At 45.6% G+C, this 22,671-nt stretch overlaps 1 protein-coding gene across 1 annotated transcript in view; it reads left to right on the plus strand.

Moving 5' to 3' along the window:
- LOC122796893 (msx2-interacting protein-like) overlaps nt 1-22,671 on the plus strand; it is an 868,075-nt gene that overhangs the window by 369,210 nt on the left and 476,194 nt on the right. Inside the window, exon 4 of the mRNA XM_044065646.1 lies at nt 11,473-11,568. Coding sequence (XP_043921581.1) covers nt 11,473-11,568 — 96 coding nt within the window. The remainder of the gene's footprint in view (nt 1-11,472; nt 11,569-22,671) is intronic.

Consider the following 22,671-nt stretch of genomic DNA (forward strand, 5'->3'; position numbering starts at 1 on the left):
TGGGGGAAGGGATGTGAATTTAACATGTGTACCAATAACACTTTGTTTTACAGTACAATAAACCACTCCCATGGCTGATAAAAAGTATATATATATTTAGAAAGCTTGTGAGGAAATTATTACTCTATTTTTGTTTTACTTGGATCGCTTGTCTGCATACTTAATAAAGGATTTTCGACTGGAAACAGACTGCCTGCCTTGCTTGGATTACTTTCGAATACTTAGTAATGCTGTAGAATTATATATTTTCTATTATTACTTTTTGACTTGACGAGTTTATGTTCGCTACTTCTACTACTATTGTCTGATCTGATTAATATACAGTGATTAACTAGAAATATATGGACTGAAAATCTTCCACACAGAGAAGTTTCTTACACTGTTTTGTTTTTAGACCCACTACACTTTAGTGGGTTGTTTTGAGACTTCGGGGATACCACGGAGATTACTTGTTTTTTATGGGGTTACAGATTCTACTTCCATTCACTGCCATCCCCAAGCGGATTGCCAGACCTTCCCCCAAACTAGTGGGCAGAGGCCCAAAAGCAAGTACTTTCTCTTGTCAGTATCAGGGCTATTCAACCTGTTCCAACAGAGCAAAGGGGACAGGGTTTCTACTCCAGACTGTTTCTGGTGCCCAGAAAAGAAAACTCTTGCCGCCCTATCCTGGATCTGTCAATTCTTAACACCTTCCTGGTGCTCCCAAAGTTCAAAATGCGTACAGTCCAACAGCTGCTGCCTGTGCTAGCCAAAGACTCCTGGCTGGTCGTACTAGACTTAAAAGAAGCTTACCTGCACATCACCATAAGGGAATATTGCAGGAAATATCTATGTTTCAGGGCAGGCTCTATGCAATGTCAGTTCTCTGCACTTCCCTTTGGCTTATCTACTGCGCCCTGGGTATTCACAACGTTCCTGGCTCCTGCTATTGCATACTGCAGGCAGTGAAACATTCAAATTTACCCATACTTGGACAATTGCCTGATTCAGGCAGGCAGACAGGATTTGCTACTTCAGCACCTGACATTTGTAAAGAGACTCCTAACTTCTCTTAGGTGTACCATCAATGAAAATAAATCAAATCTGGTACCCAGCCAAGAAATTGTATTCCTGGGAGCAAGCTTGAACACAACTTCCCAGATGGCATTCCTCACTCCAGAAAAGCAGGTTTATTTAACAATTTACTTCAAACTGCTTGCCACCCAAACCCAGCTATCTACAAGAAAAATATTGCAAGACCTAGGGTTCATGGCCTCATGCATTCTCTTAATTCCATATACAAGACTGCATATGAGGAAAGTTTAGTGGTACTTAAAAAGTCTCTGGTGTCAACATTCTCAGGACCTGGAAAATGTGATTCCGATCATTCCTTGCCTAAAGACAGAGTTCCTTTGGTGGGCAGAGGCCTGCAAGCACAACAAGGGACTCCATTTCACTCACCCCCCTGCCGCCCAAACCCTGACAACAGACGCATCAGCCTACGCATGGGGGGCTCACATGGCAGGCAAATGCATTCAAGGCAAATGGAGCCCAGGACAAATGCACCTGCATGTCAATCAAAAAGAAATGATGTTAAGTTGTCCATCTCGCCTTCATTCTTGCTGGATGGGTTCGGAGCCGACCTCGGCTCCGACTCGGCCACTCTAAAAGCTCGAGAGTTGGTTCCACCGGCTCGAGGCTCCCCTTATATCCCACAATGCTAGGCGGTATTACCTCAGATCTCGTTTGCCGCTACAGCGATCGAGGTGTTTGGTTTCTACCGGCTTCAGGTCAGTTATTATAGAGTAATCTATAGTCTATTTAAACCCCTTTAATTTAACCTATTATAGTTATTTCCCTTAAATTAGTGGATTTAGACCCTTTTCCTTCTGTTTATCCACCTTTTTTTCCACAAAGAACTTATAAGTTCTTCCCACAGGCCTTCGGGCCCTTCCATCCCCTTAGTGGAGTGTATGTGTTTTTTGTTAGGGATCTAGAAAAACTTGTGTAAAGTGTAATTTTTTCTAGTTAAACTTGTGTAAAGTGTAATCAGTGTGTTTGAGTGTGTGTGTGGTTACACTTTCGTTGACAATGTCTAAGGACTCAAAGGTCTCAGGCTTCAAGAAGTGTGACTCGTGCTGTCAGAAAATGTCTCTGACAGACGGTCACACTTCTTGTGTGTACTGCCTGGGACCTTTACACCTGCAGGACTCTTGTGCTGTATGCCATGGCTTCAGCCCTAGAGTCCTGCAGGAAAGAAAAAATAAACTCATTTTAAGAGGTTTGCTTAAGCCTGAGGGTTCCCTTACTGCTACTTCGGGCAAATCCTCTAAGGCTTCTAGGTCCTCGACTCCAGCTTCTGAGTCGAGGCCTAAGGCTTCGAAACCTCCTGCTACATCGGCTCCGGCTGGAGCCGATGAGTCTCAGACTGCAGCTTCTGTGGTTTCCTCGGCTCCGGCTGGAGCCGAGGCATTGGAAATTCCTGTGTCGGCTCCGATCAGACCATCGGAGCCGACATCTAGAAAGAGGTCTAGGTCGCCGTCCCTTGGCTCCGTTCATTCGGCTCCAGCATCTCCCTTGCTGTCTGAACGGAGCCATAGATCTCACTCCTCTAGGTCATCGAGGCTTTCAGATCATGACCTTCAGAGGGTAGTGAGTCGACTTCTTAAGTCCGAGGCACTGGCCCAAATGCTTCAGAGCCCGACTCATCAGTCGATGCTTGACCCTGTCCTTCAAAATGTTCCTCCTCCGACTCCCTTGAGCTCGGAGCCGGGGCGTTTCGGAACCGAGACTGTGGTAGCGTCGGAGCCGATACAATTGTCTTCGGCTCCGTCGTCGGCTCCGATTTCTTCCTTGGAAGAATCTCGGCGCCGGACTTCCCTCGTCGGCTCCGAGGGGGTGAGTGGCATCGGACCCTTGTCCGACCCCGCTCTCCCTCTCGGTGCCTCGGCGCTGGTGAGTTCGGCTCCGACATCGGCCTCGGAGCCATCACTGTCGGTGCCGGGAGGGGTTCTCAGCTTTTCGGAGCGGGGACCTCTGGCTCTGCCTGACGGGTGCGTTCGAGGTCATGCGGAGTGTGTTGGAACCTTGTTCAACTCCACAGTCGGCTCCGTCCGCCCCTCCCTCTTTGGTGCCTCAGGTTATGTCTACTCACTCCCTCATCCCAGACCGCAGAGAGCCAGCTCCTCAGGAATCCCCTGTGGGGATCTCATCCTCTTCCGAGGCCTCTCCTGAATTGGCAGGGGAGCCCCCTAGGAAGAGAAAGTGTAAGAGGAAGCACATAGACTCACCTGAATCTGTCACCTCTGACACAGATTTAGAGGATTCCGAGGGTTCCCCCCGTTCCCCTTCTGAAGATGTCTCCTTTGCAGACATTCTAGAAATCCTGAAACAGAGTGGAAATTGGCCAGCCCTTAACCCTTCGGAGGATGAATCTGTGTATCTTGAGGCGTTTGGCTCTCGCCCTTCCACCTCCTGGGTGTCCCCCTTTGACCCCCTCATGCAGGTGGTAGCAAAAGGCTTGGGCGGCTCCTGACTCAGTGGACCCCACCCCAGGAGACCTTCAAAGTTTATCACAGCACCAACAGATAAACAATTTCGGACCAAGGGATTTTCGGTGGATGCTATGGTGGTAGCTGCTGCCACTAAGAAGGAACTAGCTGACCCTTCGGTGCCTGTCCATCCTCCTAACAAGGAATCTAGGTCTATGGACAGGTACGGAAGCGGATGTTTTCGTCAGCGACCTTTGCTATGCGTCCGCTGAACTACCTATGCCATTTCACTCGTCTTCAAAGAGATTTGATCAAGGAAGCGAGTGACATGTTGAAGGATCCTACAGCTGTGGGTTTTCAGGACAAGATGAACGCTCAGCTGGCTACCCTAAATTCTATAGCTAACTCCTCCATGCGCCTCCTTTCATATGCGGCTGATGGAGCGAGCAGAGCCGCAGGGACAGGTGTTGCCTTACGCCGACATGCCTGGATGCGGCTATGCAATTTTGCGGACCCCTTTAAAACGTCTTTCACTAATTCCCCGTTCGATGGATCATCTCTCTTTGGTCCTCAAGTGAAAGAAACCTTGACGAGGTGCGAGACGGATGGCAAAACTCTTTCTGCCGTCGGAGTCCGTTTTTCTACTCCTTCTAGGCCTTACCCCAAAGGCCAGAAAAGTGGGAAAATGTGGTTCCGCAAACAATCTCAAGGGACTTTGCCTGATGCACAGAGTCGGTTCCCCTGCAGAGGCAGGGGGGGGAACAATAATGGTAGACGTCGCCCTAGAGGCAGGGGGGGTCCGCAGAACCAGGGCAATCGAGAAACTTTTTCCGATAAGCCCTTCCAGCATCCCTGAGGTGTTGCCCGACTGTCCACCTTCGGAGGCAGTCGGGGGAAGATTGTCACTGTACCCAGAAGCCTGGCAATCCCTAACTCAAGACAAGTGGGTACAGTCCATCATTTCCGAAGGCTATTCCATTCCATTCTTTCGTATTCCAAATCAATCAAAAAAATCCCTTCCAGATGTTCCACCCGCTCAAAGGGACCAAGCAGCGTTGGAAATTTCAAAGTTGCTTGCAAAAAGAGCCATTCAGCCAGTGCCAGCAGACCAGCAAGGATCCGGAATCTACTCCAAATTCTTTTTGGTTCCAAAGAAAACAGGGGACTGGAGACCCATTTTGGATCTCAGTATCTTGAACAAGTCGGTCTAGAAAACAAGATTTCGGATGGTCACGCTACAATCCATCCTACCCCTTTTGGGAAAGGAAAACTGGATGTGCTCTATAGACCTCCAGGATGCATACTATCATATAAAAATGAACAGACGCTCCAGGAGATTTCTCCGCTTCCAGCTGGGAACCAGTCACTTTCAATTCAGAGCCCTGCCCTTTGGTCTCACCACTGCCCCCCGGGTGTTTACCAAATGCATGGCAGTGGTAGCTTCTCACCTGAGACGTCAAGGATTCCAGGTGTTTCCATATTTGGACGACTGGCTCCTCACAGCTCCTACCAAGCATCTTCTTCTAATGGCCAGAGACTACACCTTTCGCATTTGTCAAAAGTTAGGCATCTCAATAAATTGCGAAAAGTGTGTTTTGTCGCCTTGTCGTGCCATTACCTTCATAGGCGCAAATCTAGACACAGTCAACATGTCTGCGAGACTAACAGACCAAAGAATAGCAGACATACGCAAACTGGTCTCCCTTCTCTTCCACAGCAACAGAGTCAAAGCCAGATTAGTTCTGAAAGTACTGGGGATTATGGCGGCTGCTATCCCTCTACTTTTATTAGCCAGATTCCACATGAGAATCCTTCAATGGATGCTCTTCACACAATGGTCATACCAACAACTTCCGATGTCCCACACCATTATGATTACGCAAGCATGCAAGAATCATCTTCTTTGGTGGATGTCTTCCCTCAGCTCTCCTGGGAAGACCCTTTGTTCCTTCCCTCCGGTTGCTACTCTGACAACGGACGCCTCCCTGATCGGGTGGGGGCATTATCAGGGCAGAACAGTCCAGGGCATATGGCAACCAAACGAATGCCACTTGCATATAAATGTTCTAGAGATGAGAGCAGTGCTTTTAGCGTTGCAAGCCCTTCAAGACTCTCTTCCCTTGGGAATGATAGCAATCCAGACGGACAATATGTCTGTAGTGTGGTATATCAACAAACAAGGCGGAACCAGGTCCTATCCCCTATGTCGAGAAGCACTCAGACTGTGGCAATGGGCGATTTCTTCTCAGCGTTTTCTGATAGCAACGCACATCCCCGGGAAGTCCAATTTAATCGCGGACAAGTTGAGCAGAGCTATCCTCATGCCTCACGAGTGGTCTCTGAAAGATTCTATTCTGGAGAAAATTTTTCTCAAGTGGGGTCAGCCTTGCTGCGACCTTTTTGCTACTCCCCAAAACAGCAAGTGCAGAGATTATTTCACCCTATTCCCGTTACCAGGCCAGCCCAGCAGAGACGCTCTAGTCCAAGTCTGGCCCCGGGGACTTCTGTATGCATTTCCTCCCTTCCCACTAATCTCTCAAGTGATACAGAAAGCTATCGCTCAGAAGGCCTCTTTGATCCTCATTGCTCCTTACTGGCCTCGACAGGTTTGGTTCCCCTTTCTACATCAATTTCTGTTGGAGCAACCTTGGCATCTGGACCTAGTTCCAGATCTTTTGATCCATCAATCGGGTCAGTTACATCGCTCCCTCCCCTCTCTGAACCTCACTGCTTGGTTCCTCCAATTCCAACCTTAGCCAGGCTTCCTCAAATATCTCACTCTGTTCGAGATAATTTGATAGCTTCCCATAAATCTTCCACTCGGAAGATTTATCTTAGTAAGTGGAAACGTTTCGCCTATTGGGCTCAAGGAAGGGACATAGATCCTTTCACTGCTTCCATCCAAATAGTCCTTGAATTTCTAGCTGAACTCTTCCATGCAGGTTCATCTCCTTCTACTCTTAAAGTTCAATTGGCAGCTATTTCTAACTTTCATGTGGGCATTTCAGATTCTGCCATCATGTCTCACAAGCTTTGCAAAGCTTTTTTGAAGGGAGTTTTTCTTCTCAGACCTCCTATAAGAAATCCTCCTCCTTCTTGGGACCTTAATTTAGTTCTCACATCTTTGATTCTCCTCCCTTTCGAACCTGCAGCTTCCTGTTCATTGAAATTGCTATCCTGGAAGACTCTCTTTCTGGTAGCCATTACTTCAGCTAGAAGGGTCTCAGAACTCACTCAGCAGTCGACCACCATATCTATTGTTTCATAAAGACAGGGTGTCCTTACGAACCAATCCATCCTTTTTACCTAAAGTAGCCTCTGCGTCTAACCTAAATCAAAGCATTGACCTCCTGTGTTTTCCTAACTATTCTAACAGGTCTGAACAAAAATTGCATTGGCTAGATGTTCATCGTCAGTTAAGGTATTATTTGGATAGAACCAAACAGATCAGGAAAACTGACCAGTTGTCTGTCTCTTATGCAGAAGGCAGAAAGGGACTTTCAGTTTCGAAGGTATCACTCTCCAGATGGCTAACATCTCTGATTTCCTTTGCTTATGAAATTAGACACCAAAAGCTGCCTAACAAACCTAAGGCCCATTCCACCAGAGCTTGGGCTACTTCTATAGCCTTCCAAGACAGGCTGCCTATTGACACCATTTGTGCAGCGGCTACTTGGGCTACTCCTCACACTTTCATTTCTCATTATAAGTTGGATTTAGCTTCTAGACATAGAGCTAATTTTGGTTCCACTGTTCTCAAGAGTCTGTTCCGATAGGCCACCCGGGACAAGGTGCTAGGGATGCGGTCCCATCCAGCAAGAATGAAGGCGAGATGGACAACTTAACATATAGAAGTTATGTTCTTACCATAACGTTCCATGTTAGTTGTCTTCTTCTCGCCTTCTTTCTTGCGTCCCACCCTCCTTCCCCCTAGCCTGGACAGACCTAGAGGAGTTTGATTGTGACCTCTTTTTCTACCACCTCTGTTGTATATAGGTATATGCTATACTTGCATATATGCCTTTCATCAGGTTTCAGGTCACATTCTTCCCTTCCTTTTTATAGAGGTGGGTTTTTCCCCTTTTCCAGTGGTTCTGGAGTTACTTTTTGGCTGGGCCTAGCTTACAAACGAGATCTGAGGTAATACCGCCTAGCATTGTGGGATATAAGGGGAGCCTCGAGCCGGTGGAACCAACTCTCGAGCTTTTAGAGTGGCCGAGTCGGAGCCGAGATCGGCTCCGAACCCATCCAGCAAGAAAGAAGGCGAGAAGAAGACAACTAACATGGAACGTTATGGTAAGAACATAACTTCTATTTATCTGTACAGAATGCTCTGACAGCCTTCAAATACCTTATCCTTCCAGAACAACTCTTGATAAAGACAGACAACACCACAGTCATGTAGTGCATAAACATGCAGGAGGGAACTCATTCCTACCCATGCTGCAGGTTAGCCATGGCTCTGTGGAACACAGCCTTGAGCAACCAAGTGCACCTGCAAGCTCAGTTCCTGCTAGGCAAACAAAATTCACTGGCAGACGACTTAAGCAGAAATTTAATGAACCCGCACGAGTGGAAACTGGAACCCAATTCATTCAAGCTTCTAATCCACAGGTGAGGGACACCACAGGTGGACCTCTTTGCTTCCCCCAGAACCATCAATTGAGCAACATTTGCACCAGAACTCCCCACATGCAAGCATGGAAAGTGAATGCCATGTCCTTTACATGGGAAAACCTCTCAATCTATGCCTTTCTTCCTCTGCCCCTCCTCTCGAAAGTACTACTCAAGCTCAAACAGGACAGGCCAAGGACAATCCTTATTGCACCAGACTGGCCACGCCAGCACTGGTACCCACTTTTGCACAGTCTGAAAGCAGTGCTACCCTGGCACCTGCATCAACCTCCCTCTCTGCTGTCCCAGCAGGAGGGCCAGATTTTGCATCCTCAGCTGCAAGATTAATAAATCTTGAATAATTTCCACTGCCTATTCCTTAAATTCCTCTTTCAAGAGGTAGCTGGGAAAGCTCCAGTATCTCTCTCTCTTACTTCATTACCCTGCTTTTTCATCCTAGTTTTTATTGGCACATGAGCTGAAATATTTATTGGATATGAATGGAATATTTTAGTTAAATGCAGATTGTTTTTGTGAAACGTAATTTCTGTCTAGTCTAGCCGAGTTATTACACCTTGCGGAATAATATGTAAATTTTCTGAGTACCTGTCTTAGGAGGGGTAGCTGACTGGAGGGAGGTTGAGGCATGCCCAGCTTTGTTGGGGGTGGTGGTGATCCAGGTCGTAAAGTAACTGTTCTGTATGATGGACAGAACTCATTTGTCTAAGGTAATGAGAGACCACGCAGGGAGACAGTGGGAGAGATGGGCAGTCAGGGGGAGGGATGCAGGAGGGGGTGGGAAGAGAGATTGGCATGCAGTCAGACACTACCTCCCCTATCTGGAAAGGGAGGCTCTTGGCTGGAGGAAGGAGAAGCTCTAGCCAGAGAGGGCTGTCTTCTAGGGGGGGTCTCCTGGATCTGGTGGGAGCCAAAGGCCTAGAGGTTTTTCTGATGAATTGTGTCTTGGACGCGTAGTTCCAGTGGAACTACGGGATGGGCAAGACTAGCAGGTGTTTAAAGTCCTGCAATTCCTTGCCTTTTTGTTGCAGGGACTTAGAGGTCAGCCACTTCTCCACTGAACAGGGCAGAGTGATCCAAAGGCGTATCAATAAGTTGTCAGGGAGGGGCTGAAGGCATGGCCAAGAATATCTTCTTCTTGCAGAAGCTGATGCAGCTGACCTGGCTGAGGCATCAGCTGCATCATAGCTACATCTTAAGGAGTATCTATTCACCTGAGAGGTGAGAGCTACCAGGGAGGTCAAGGAGGCTTTGGCTGCACAATCTGAGATGTCGGCTAATTCCTTGGTGGCCTTGTCCAGTAGTGGTAAGGAATACTTGGTCATGTGAGTTTGGTAGTTAGTAGGCCTGAATGACAAGGTGGCAGAAGTGTATATTTTCTTGCCCAACCTTTCCTTTGTCTTGCTGTCCTTGTCAGCTGGGAGAATGGTAGTGTTAGGGAGCAGCTTGGAAGCCCTATCAGTAGAAATGGAGATAGTGGCTGGGTCATCTGGAGGGCATTTTATCAGAAATTTCTCTGTCTCAGGGACTTTGTAGAGGATGTCTGCTCTCCGAGGGAGTGAAGGTTGGGAGGCAGGGTTCATGGAAGCAGAGGCAAAGGCATCCAGGAAGGCTGGCTGAATGGGGGAATAGCAGAAGGACTGGGGGAGCTCATCTGTATAAGGTCATAAAACCTCTTTTATACTTGGGTCATATCTGAGGCTTCCCACTTAAAGTGGTCCTTCATCATGTTGATAGTCACCCCAAAGGGTAGATCTTCCACTGGGGAGTCAGGCTCAATAGGCCCTTTCCCTGGATATCCATATCGCAAGGGGGAAGAGATCTGAGAGGAGTAGGAGAGGGATTCTTCTGATGAATCAGACAGTTTCTCCTCCTCCAAATGTTCTACCCTCCTTTCAGGAATTAGAGGTCTAAGACTTAGTAGGGGAGGAGCAGTGGTAGAGGTCCCTGTAGATGTAGGCCTAAGGGCCATGAAGGCATTAAATAAACTCTGTCTGAAGGCTTGCCAGTCGGGCATGCTTTCAGAAACGCAGGAGATAAATGTTTGTTTTTTCTTAAGATGCCTAGTTGGCGTCTGGCTGGGCGAGGGTCTTGGGTCAGGCATAGGGATTGTGGCTGCAGAATCCGACATACCTGCAGAAAGTGTTTGCCCCCCCCACCCCGGAGTCTAAGGTAGAGACCGATAAAACCTGTAAGGATGTGCCATCTGCTCGAGATTGTGCGGCTTCCTCCGAGGTACCCACTTTATCCACACTGGCGGAAGCCGAATCCTCGGTCAAGCCGATGTTGGCCACAGACTGAGGAATGGTATGTAGAAGCGCAGCTGAAGTAGGCCACAGGGTCTTGGCCATCTTTTTTGGCTGTTCCGATGGGACATCTGAAGTGGCCTCCATTAGTTTTCTAGGTACAGATGCAAGGCCTGAAGACTGCGACATAAGGTCTTAGGGATGAAAGACTGACAAATAGTACAGTTCTTGTGGTCGTGTTCCCCACCTAAACAAAAGTGACACTGATTTTGGGTGTCTTTGTGGGGATTCTGCCGGCCACATTTACACTTGCCCTTTCTGGATGACATGAACAGACTATATGAAAAAATAGTAGGACTGAAAGGATCCCCAAAGGGGTACTTAACTGAATTTTTCTTGATCCGATGTCCGCTAGCAGCAGTAGCACCTGGTGTACGACTGGTGGCTGAAAAGTTCTGAGGGCTGGTGCGTGCAGCCATCACAGTTATGACCCACGCTTCTGCTGCCACGTTAGACATCCGACGCACCTAGAGGGACTGAAAATCTTTTGAATCCTGGCCGGATGAACTGGAAAGAAGAAGGGTAAACCCACATGTAGAATACTCCAGCATTGGAAAAGAAGGATATCTAAATGTGGGGTGGGTGATGTCACTGTTATTCCTAAGGTATACTGACATCCAGGTGGGGGAGTATTCAGCTCATCTAGTGGGGGAAGGGTACAAAGCTCTGGAGGTTGAGGCTAGACATCAGGCCTTCAGCAGTAAAAATCCTGAATTTACAGGTCATGCAACAGTGACCATACTTGAAATCTGCAGTTATGGTAAGTTCCTCACACAGCTGTACTTTGAAGGCATCTTCTTGAAATGCATGGGGAGGGAAAAGCTCTAGGAAGCAGATCTGATGCCATGAAGATATTGAATGCTGAAGATATCATATTATGCAAGTACACAGAATTAGACATTGTATGGGAGAATACATTTTGCCTGTTCCAGGCAAACAAAATTAAATGGCAAGAAATTGCACTATTTAAAAAAAGGAGGAACATGTTTGAGTTAAACTAAATTAACGGTAAGTGGCATAACTTTTGTGCACTTGCTCATGGTGCTCATTTTTGTTTGCTTTAGGGATACTGGATCAAGTCGTGGAGGTGGTACAAGTTCTCGGTGGGAGTCAGCAGAATCTTATTCTCGTGATGCCAGAATGTCAGACATTTTCTCAAGGTATCAAAATTATTATATGTATGGAAGCAAGACCTTTGTTAGAATTTAAGAGATTTCAATTACTTTATGAAATTTGTAAGTAATACATGTTGGAAGTAATGGTTAGTTCTTACCTCAACATTTTTGTTTCCTTTGATTAATAGATCTCGTTAACCTCAATACTGATAATATTTAAAGGATGAGAAGAGAATGTGACTGGTTAGTTTAAAAGCAGTGTCTTCAATATGCTGTTGGTGGTCTAAGTTTTTTTTGTGGTCATGTTGTAAAGTTCAGCTGGAGAGTGAGAAATAAGGTGATGTTTTTTTTTTTTGCAGGTGTAGATGAGGTAGAGATGATCACTATAGCCAGATTTTTATATTGGTGTTGTGTGACTATGGCACAAAAGCAGACATAACTTTGAGTGTAACAATGCTTTATGGGTGTAGTTTTTGAAGTGCATACTTACAACCACCTTTATGACTTGTTTAGTAAGTATAAATAAGGCATAGGAAGGCTGTTATGAAATAACCAGGCATCCAGCTGGTATCTCTAGAAAGAGGAGTGAATGGATCTCCTAAGGATCCAAGATTAACAATCCTGATCTCAGAGTACTTAGAAAAAAATGACATCAGTAAGTGTATAGATGATTCCCTTCTACAAAGAATTGTAAACCATCAGCCTTTATGCCTGACTCTTGTTATTTAGAAGAAAACAAAATTCCTGCTGTAGTACCTTGGTGGGTTTGGTGATCAAAATGCCATTACAAGCAGCTTAATCATGACTTACTGTTGCTTGGGCTTGTGTTAATGTTATTTTTCTCTGACTAATGGGGATTTGTCAGATCTTTTTTTTTTTTGTCTGCTTTATCTAGACTTGTTGTTTCAGTTTTTACTAGTTCACCTCTCTATAGACATTTATGCATATACAAAATTCTTTGCATTTTTACTCTTACCACTTAAAAATAAAAATTATTGTATGTGTCCTCTAGGATGTTTTTGCTTGGTTGGGTTGTTCTTCTTTCGGCTGCTCCCGTTAGGGGTCACCACAGCAGATCAACTGTTTCCATTTCTTCCTGTCCTCTGCATCTTGCTCTGTCACACCAACCACCTCCATGTCCTCTCTCACCACATCCATAAACCTTATCTTAGGCCTCCCTCTTTTCCTGTTACCTGGCAGCTTCATCCTCAGCATCTTTTTCCCAATATACTCTGCATCCCTCCTCAGCACATGTCCAAACCAACGTAATCTTGCTTCTCTAGCTTTGTCTCCAAACTTTCCAACCTGGGCTGACACTCTAATATACTTATTCCTAATCCTGTCCATCCTCGTCACACCCAGTGCAAATCTTAACATCTTCATCTCTGCCACGTCAAGCTCTGACTCCTGCCTTTTTGTCAATGCCACTGTTTCCAACCCATATAACATAGCTGGTCTTACTTCCCTCTTGTAGACCTTCCCTTTCACTCTTACTGGTACTCGTCTATCACAAATCACTCCTGACACACTTCTCCACCCACTCCATCCTGCCTGTACTCTCTTCTTCACCTCTCTTCCACACTCACCATTACTCTGAACTGTTGATCCCAAGTACTTAAACTCATCCACCTTCCCCACCTTGACTCCCTGCATCCTCACCATTCCTCTATCCTCCCTCTCATTCACACACATATATTCTTAGTCCTGCTGACCTTCATTCCTCTTCTCTCTAGAGCATATCTCTCCAGGGTCTCCTCCACCTGTTCACTACTCTCACTACAGATCACAATGTCATCTCCAAACGTCATAGTCCACGGGGACTCCTGTCTGATCTCATCTGTCAACCTTGTCCATCACCATTGCAAATAAGAAAGGGCTCAGAGCTGATCCTTGATGTAATCCCACCTCCACCTTAAACGCATCCATCACTCCCACTGCAGACCTCACCACTGTCGCACTACCCTCTTACATATCCTGTACCACTCTTTCATACTTCTCTGACACTTCCAACTTCCTCATACAATACCACAACTCCTCTCTAGGCACCCTGTAATATGCTTTCTATAAATCCACAAAGACACAATGCAACTCCTTCTGACCTTCTCTGTACTTCTCCATCAACACTCTCAGAGCAAACATCGCATCTGTAGTGCTCTTTCCTGGCATGAAACCATACTGCTGATCACTAATCATCACCTCCCTTCTTAACCTAGCTTCCACTACTCTTTCCCATAACTTCATGCTGTGACTGATCAGCTTAATCCCTCTGTAATTACTACAGCTCTGCACATCACCCTTATTCTTAAAAATCGGTACCAAAACACTTTTTCTCCATTCCTCAGGCATCCTCTCACTTTCCAAGATTTCATTAAACAATCTAGTTAAAAACTCCACTGCCATTTCACCTGAACACCTCCATGCTTCCACAGGAATGTCATCTGGACCAACAGCCTTTCTGATGTTCTTCATGTTTCACTGTTGCAGTCATTATATTTGGGTAATCCTGGTGGCAAGTTGCCCTCAGCTGGCCTGAATTCCAAAGTCTTGGGTCCTGCGTCGGCTGCTGTCGACCCTCCCTGACGGCAGGTCGTCAGGGGTATAAAAGAAGCGGTCAACGCCATTTTATTTAGTCTTTCTTGCCGCACAGTGCCTGAAGCAGAAGCAGTTCGCAAGTGCCGGTCGGCCGACTGTTATAATTTTCGTGTTTGAGTTTCAGAACCGAAGTTTTCAATAAAGCTAAGCACCCCATTGGGGAAACTTTTTTCTTGCTCCAGACCGATGTCAGAAAAAGTTAATAATTGTATTACTTGTGGAAAGCAAATACCTCATAAGGATTTTCATTCTTAATGTATTCCTTGCCTAGGCCTTGATCACAACGTTTCTGGTTGTCGGTTTTGTGCTAGATTTAACCAACGCACTGTTAAGCGTCGGTATTCTTTTGCTTTAAAGTGTTTTGGTAGCAGGTTTAATTATCATAAAGTGTCGTCGGATAGCCATCCGACTACCGGAGTTTACAAAAAACGCAAAGAAAAGGGTAAAGAGAAATTACCGAGGTCCAAAACCGACAACAAAGCTTCTCCTAAGCCAGTCGCCAGTTCTCAGTGAGGCGCTTTCGCCGCCCTTGACACCCGCTACTTTAGAGTTGCAGGCCGCTACCAACTCTCATGTGGAGTCGGCCATGCCGCTGGATACTCATAGTATTGGAGCCTTTGACGCTAATCCCTCAGATGGGTCTGGAGCCGCTGAGCAGGTACCGGCTTCTGAGGGTGTATTCAGACCACAACATCTTTACATTAAAACGACTTCAGCTTCAAAGATCAAAGACTAAAGCAGCTTTTAAAGCAAAGAAACAAACTCAAGAGCCACGTGTACAGGCCTCTATGCCCAACAAAACAGATGATCAAGATGGCCGAAGACCTGATTACCTTGATCAGGGGTTCCCATTCCCCTCCTGATAAGAGGCCTAGTCAAGAGACTGACTATGAACCTACAGATCAGGTTTCTATTTCTTCTGATTCCTCTTCTGATCAGGGATATTCTTTACCCCCTATGAGGATTCTGATGCTGAAGAATCTATACCTTCAGCATCCCCTCCTGAGGATTATTCCTTTGGGGAAACCTTGCATACCATGAGGGAGCATTTTCACTGGGAAAGCCAAGATTTTTCAGAATCAAGAAAGAGGCTCAGGGATTTCCTTTTACTGCCACAGCACAGGCCTTTAGCCATTCCTCCTGTGTTAGACATTGTAGATGATGTGTTTTCGGAGTCTAGTTTGACCCCCTGACTCCTTACCTCCAGCTCCTGTTAAGCCTGACAGATATTACAGGGTTCCTGACTCACACAAATTTATTTTTAAAAACCCTGCTGCAGACCCAGAAACTATTTCACAGGGTCCCAAGGGAGTTAAGGCCTCTACAGCAAAAAACCCAACCCCCTGTGACAGTGATTCAATGGCTCTGGATAGATGGGGAAAAAAAGGTTTACACATCTGCAACTTTGACTATAAGGGCCTTAAACTGTCAGTTTCATATGCTCAAGTGTCAGCAACATCTCATGGGATTACTTAAACAGAAAATGATGTTAAATTCTGAATGTGCTGAAAACAAGGAAATGCAGGATTTATTGCATGCAGCTGAACAAGCTGGAAAGCATACTTTGCAATGTGGTTTTAATTCTTTGGAGGCCTGCTGCAGGGCCGCAGTTACGGGTTCCGTAATTAGGAGGCATGGTTGGTTAAAGGAACAAAATCTGCCTGATCATGTTAAGGTTAAGTTACTGGATGCACCTTTACAGCATGATACTTTGTTTGGTGCTAAGGCAGAAGAGGTGTTAAAGAAAATGGAAGACAAAGCTAAATCTATGCAAACTGTAAGAGAGTTTTTACAAGTGCAGCCACCTAGGTTTAGTAGACACTGGCCTACAAAAAATTGGTCCTTTCCTGTGTCAGACAGACCTCAAAGGGGCAGATCCAGACGCCCAAGGGGCAGATCCCAGGTGCAAAGTTCTTATAGGTCAAAACAATGGGGTGCTTCTACCTCCAAAGCTGGAGAAGATAAAGCGCAAACATTGAGAAAGCAGTCCCAATGACTTTCCCCTGCCTGCACCAAGCACTTATCTTCTGGCAGCACCCTTAGGGGGAAAATTAGCACTTTTTGCTCACAATTGGCGCATTATAACCCAGGACAATTGGGTTCTAAATATAGTGTCACAAGGCTACAAATTCCATTTCCATACTCTGCCAAAGGCAAACGGCTGGCCAGATCTGCCAAAAAATCAATGGGCAGAGGCACAAAAACAAGTTTCATCCCTCATGAACATGGGGGCCATTCAGCAAGTACCAGAGCAAGAGTGGGGACAAGGATTTTACTCAAGACTGTTCTTGGTACCCAGAAAGGACAAGGCCTGGAAGCCAATACTGGACCTATCTATTCTGAACACATTCCTGGATATTCCAAAGTTCAAAATGTTGACTTTTGCAGCAGCTTCTGCCCATGCTGGGCAAGAACGCTTGGCTTGTGACTTTAGACCTAAAAGAGGCATACCTGCATGTTCCAATCCGACAATTGTGCAGAAGACACCTCAGATTCAAGGCTGGTTCAATACATTACCAATTATCTGCACTGCCCTTTGGCTTATCTAAAGCGCCCAGGGTCTTTACAAAGTGCCTGGCACCAGTAATTGCATTCTGCAGACAAAGAGGAATACAAATATACCCTTACTTGGGCGACTGTCTAATTCAAACAGAGAACAAGAACATTCTTCTTCAACATCTGGCGTTTGTGAAAAGACTACTAACATGCCTAGGGTACACAGTCAACGAAAATAAATCAAAAATAGTACCCTCTCAAGATATAACATTCCTGGGTACAAGCTTGAATACAACTGCCCAGATGGTTTATCTCACGCCAGACAAACAAAGGCAACTGACTACCTATTTCACAATGTTGGCAACAAAGGCCCAGTTATCTGCAAGAAAAATTTTGCAGGCTTTGGGCTTCATGGCATCCTGCATCCTACTAATTCCATATGCAAGACTGCATATGAGGAAACTTCAATAGTACCTAAAAAGTGTTTGGACTCAACCTTGCCACAGCCTGGAAACAATGATTACTCTCATTCCCTGCCTGCGACAGGAGTTTCGATGGTGGGCAAAGGCTTGTCACCAGAACAAGGGACAGCCATTCACATTACCCCCAGCCAGGCAGACACTAACAACGGATGCATCAGATTATGCCTGGGGGGCCCACATGGCAGGAAGATGCGTTCAGGGCACATGGACCGGACCTCAAACCAAATGCATCTACATGTCAATCAAAAAGAGATGCTAGCTGTTCAAAATGCCCTGACAGCCTTCAAGGACCTACTTCAACCAGGACAACTTCTGATAAAGACAGAGACAACACCATGGTCATGTGGTATATAAACAAGCAGGGGGGCACACATTCTTACCCCCTTTGCAGACTAGCTATGACATTGTGGGACACAGCTTTGACTTACTAAGTACATTTACAGACACAATTCCTGTCAGGAAAGGAAAATACTCTGGCAGACAAACTAAACAGAAACCTCCTGGATCCCCACGAGTGGCAGCTGGATCCACAAGTCTTCAGCATGCAAACAAGGAAATGGGGATGCCCGGACATAGATCTATTTGCCTCCCCTCAAAACAATCAACTAAAAAGATTCTGCACAAGGACTTATAACAGACAAGCTTGGAAAGTGGGATGCCTTATCTTTCAACTGGACAAACCTATCAGTATATGCCTTCCCTCCACTGCCTCTCCTCCCCAAGGTACTCCTAAAGGTTAGACAGGAGAAACCAAAGATGATATTGATTGCCCCAGACTGGCCCCACCAGTACTGGTATCCAATCCTAAGGAACTTGTCTCGTTACCCAGCTTGGACCTTACCTCAGTTACCTCGTCTACTGTCCCAGCAAAACAATCAGATCCTGCACAGCCAACTCAGGACATTAAACCTGGCAGCATGGCAGATAATGTAGTCATACAAAAAAACACCTCTCAGCAAAGCTGTGATGGATGTCATTCTGGAAGCCAGAACATTCAGAAGGCCTAGTACAAGAAAGTCTTAAGCGGGAAAATGGAAGAGATTCTGTGCTTGGAACCAGGCACAAGGAACTGATACAACTGTACCAAATATTCCTCAGATTTTGCAATACGTAACTGAGATGCTGGACAAAGGCCTGTCCTTTTCATTAATTAAAATTCATGCCTCTGCCATTTCGGCTCATTACAATACAGAGCCACCAATTTTTTCTCACCCTTTATTAAAGCAGAACCTCAGAGGAGCCAAAAATTTAAGGCCTCCAAGGAGATCACCAATAGCTGCATGGGACCTCAATTATGTCTTGGAAAAGCTCACCCTGCCTCCTTTTGAGCCAGCGGCTACTGTTGATATAATTTTTTTTATCTTGGAAAACAGCTCTGCTCCTAGCAATTACTTCAGCAAGCTGAGTTTCAGAGCTACAGGCGCTCATGGCTGTGGAGCCCTTTCTCATTTTTTTATCCAGACAGGGTCTCTCTGAGAACAAACCCAACATTTATGCCTAAAGTGGTGTCCAGTGTGGCTCTTAACCAAACTATTCATCTGCCAACTTTTTATCCAAATCCACAGAACAAAGGGGAGAGAATTCTGCACTCTTTGGACATACACAGACAGCTTAGATTCTACTTGGACAGGACCAAAGCTTTCAGGAAGACAGAGCAGTTACTAGTGGCATATGCTGCAGGATCACAAGGAAAGGCTATTTCAAAGCAGACCATCTCAAAGTGGATAGGCCACTGCATTTATTTCTGCTATTCACACCATGGCAAGCCAGTGCCTAAGGGCATTAGGCCACATTCCACCAGAGCTGCAGCCACTTCAGCAGTTTTTCTTAGAGGAGTTCCAACCAGAGACATTTTGGAGGCGGCTACTTGGAGTTCAGTGCACACCTTTACAAAGCATTACCATCTGCCATTCTACTCTAAATCCAGAGCAGGCTTTGCCACTGCAGTTCTGCAGGGACTCATAGCCGCTCCTAATGCTGTTTAGCTCCAGCCTCCCAACCTTAGGTTTGGGACTCTACCCAAATGTAATGACTGCAACAGTGAAACACGAAGAACATAGTACAGTTGTGTACACTTACCATAAATGTAGATGTTCGAGTGTATTCACTGTTGCAGTCCAGGTTACCCACCCACCATCCCCCTTTTTTCTATGGATCCTATCTTTCCTTCTCTGACTTATACAACCTATGTGGTGTATTTGCTTATCGATGAAGGTAAAATTTATATGTGTGCATTTATTGTTTTATATATATAAAATTTGGCTACCCTTTTAAGGGGCACCTGACATCTGCGGCAAGAAAAACTGAAGAAAATGTCGTCAGCCGCTTCTTTTATACCCCTGACGACCTGACGTCAGGGAGAGGGCGACAGCAGCCGACACAGGACCCAAGACTTTGGAATTCAGGCCGGCTAAGGGCAACCTGCCAGCAGGATTACCCAAATGTAATGACTGCAACAGTGAATACACTCGAACATCTACATTTATGTTAAGTGTACACAACTGTACTTTCTTCATCCTCTTCATAGCTATCCTTATTTCCTGCTTGCTAATCCACTGCACTTCATGATTCCGCACATCATCCAACCTTCGCTTCCTCTCATTCTCTTCATTCATCAACCCCTCAAAGTACTCTTTCCATCTGCTCAACACACTCTCCTCGCTTGTGAGTACGTTTCCGTCATTATCCTCTATCACCCTTACCTGCTGTACATCTTTACTAGCTCGGTCCCTCTGTCTAGCCAATTGGTACAGGTCCTTTTCTCCCTCCTTAGTGTCCAACCTTTTATACAACTCTTCATACGCCTTATCCTTAGCCTTCACCACCTCTCTCTTTTGCCATGCACCTCATCTCCTTATACTCTTGTATACTTTCTTCATCTCTGACAATCCCACTTCTTCGTCAACCTCTTTCTCTGTATACTCTCCTGTACTTCTTCATTCCACCACCAGGTCTCCTTGTCCTCCTTGGGCAGCAACTCCTTGGGTTGATGTTTAAAAAGAGAAACAGTTTTATGTTTTTTTTTTTTTAATGGGTCTCGCCTAATTAAATGTATGATCTAATGCCAGGAAATTTCTTTAATGGCTTATTGCCTAGTTGTTTGTTGTCTGTCTTCTAGAGTTAGACTTTTTTTTTCCTAAAAAGAAAAACATATTTTTTGATGTCTTTACACACCTGTCATGTCTTGTTTCCTCTCTCCTATTGTCACATTAACAATGTATGATTGTGTGATCATTAAATTGTCTGTTAGGATACAGATTGGAATTGCCCATGCCATATTAGGGAAGGGGACGAAAACTGCCATAAATGTCATAAGTTACTATTGGCTGCTTCATATCTAAGAAAGGAATGGTGGATGTTCTTCATGTTTCACTGTTACAGTCATTACATTTGGATTATCTGCTTGCAGTAGCCCTCAGTCGGCCTGATTAACAAAGTCTTGGGTCCTGCGTCAGTTGCTGTCCCTTCTTCCACGATGTCAGGTCGTCAGGGGTATAAAACATGCATCCGACGCCATTACATCTGTCTTTCTTGCTGTGCGGTGCCCGAAGCAGAAGCAGTTCGCAAGTGCCAGTCGGCTGACTCCTGAAATTTTTGTTTTCGAGTTTCAGAACCAAAGTCTTCAACTAAAGCTAAGTACCTCATTGGGGAAACTTTTTCTTGCTCCTTACCAATGTCAGTAAAAGTTAATAATTGCATTACTTGTGGAAAGCAAATACCTCATAAAGATTTTCATTCATACTGTATTCATTGCCTAGGCCCTGACCACGACGTACCTTGCTGTCGGTTTTGTGCTTTATTTAATCAGCACACTATCCGTCATCGGTGTATTTTTGCCTCTAAATATTTCGTTTCTCAGTTTAATTATCCAGAAATGTCGTCTGTTAGCCATCCGACTAAAAGGATTTCGAAAAAATGCAAAGATAAAGACAGATACAGGCCACCGAGGTCCAAGATGACACTTCTCCTAAGCCAGTTGCCAGTTTGCTGGTACTCAGTGAGGTGCTTTTGCAGCCCCTGATACCTGCTACTTCTGATTCGCAGGCGTCTACTGAGACTCATTCAGAGTCCGGTATGCCGTGAGATGCTTCAATTATGGAACCCACGGATGTCTCTACCTTGGATGGGTCTGGAGCCACTGTGCAGGCAGTGGCTTCTGAGGGTGTATTCAGACCTACGGACTTGCATATTAAACCAACGCCTCCATCTTCATTTAGGCCTAAATCTCGAACCATGACTAAAAAAATGACGCCCAGGCTGCATGCTCAGGCCTCTGTGCCTAAAAAACAAATGATAAGAATGGCTGAAAATCTTATAACTCTAATCAGGAGAAGCCAACCTCCTCCTTCTAAGAGACCTAGGACTGAAGTTGTTTATGAATCTTCTGACCAGAATTCTGATTTTTCGGATTTTTCTGATCTGGATTTGCCCTTATCTACTTATGAGGATTCTGATGCAGGGGACTCTATTCCCTCTGCTTCCCCTCCCGAGGATTTTTCTTTTGGTGAAACCTTACATACTCTAAAGGAGCATTTCTGCTCGGAAAGCCAGGATTTTTGTGATTCAAAAAAGAGGCTTGGGGATTTCTTACTCCTGCCTCAGCATAGGCCTTTAGCTATTCCTCCTATACTAGACATTGTTGATGATGCTTTTTTGGAACCTAGTTTAGCCCCTGATGTTCATCGTGTTTCACTGCTGCAGCCATTACACTTGGGTTATCTTGCCGTCAGGCGGTCCCGCAGTTGGCCAGAGTTCCAAAGTCTTGGTCCGGCGTCCGTTGCTGTCGCTTCTTCCCTGACGTCAGTGTGCCAGGGGTATATAAGATGCAGCCGACGCCATTTTCTTCAGTCTTTCTTGCCGCACGGTGCCCGAAGCAAAAGCAGTTAGCAAGTGTCGGTCAGCCGACTCCTGAGATTTCAAATTCGATTTCAGATCCAAAGTCTTCAATAAACTAAGTACCCTGTTGGGGGAAACTTTTTCTTGCCTCAGACTGATGTCATTAAAAGTTAATAATTGTATTTCTTGTGGGAAGCAAATACCTCATAAGGATTTTCATTCTTACTGTATTCCATGCCTAGGCCCAGATCACGACGTCACTAGTCGGTTTTGTGCTAGATGTAACAAATTCACTATTAAAAGTCGGTTTGATTTTGCACGCCATTATTTTGGCCGAAGGTTTAATTATATCATGCCGTCAGAGCATTCGACGGCCGGAATTCACAAAAAATGCAAAGATAAGGATAAGGACAGGCATCCAAGGCCCAAAACTGACGACAAAGCCTCTTCTAGGCCAGTCACCGGTTCGCTGATTCTCAGTGAGGCGCTTTCGCAGCCCCTGACACCTGCTACCTCAGAGCCGCAGGTCCCGACCGACTCCCACGTGGAGTTGCCTAGGCCTCTGGATACTCAAGGTGTTGGGCCTACGGAGACTAACCCTTCAGATGGGTCCGGAGCTGCTGAGCAGGCTTCGGCTTCTGAGGGTGTTTTCAGACCTTCACAGCTTGCCATTGCATCTACAGCCAAGCCTAAAGCAACATTAAAGACAAAGAAGCAAGTACAGCATTCACCTGGACAGGCC

This window comes from Protopterus annectens, chromosome 3.part0, assembly GCF_019279795.1.
Source record: "Protopterus annectens isolate FY-2018-M chromosome 3.part0, PAN1.0, whole genome shotgun sequence".
In the NCBI taxonomy this organism is placed as follows: domain Eukaryota; kingdom Metazoa; phylum Chordata; order Ceratodontiformes; family Protopteridae; genus Protopterus; species Protopterus annectens.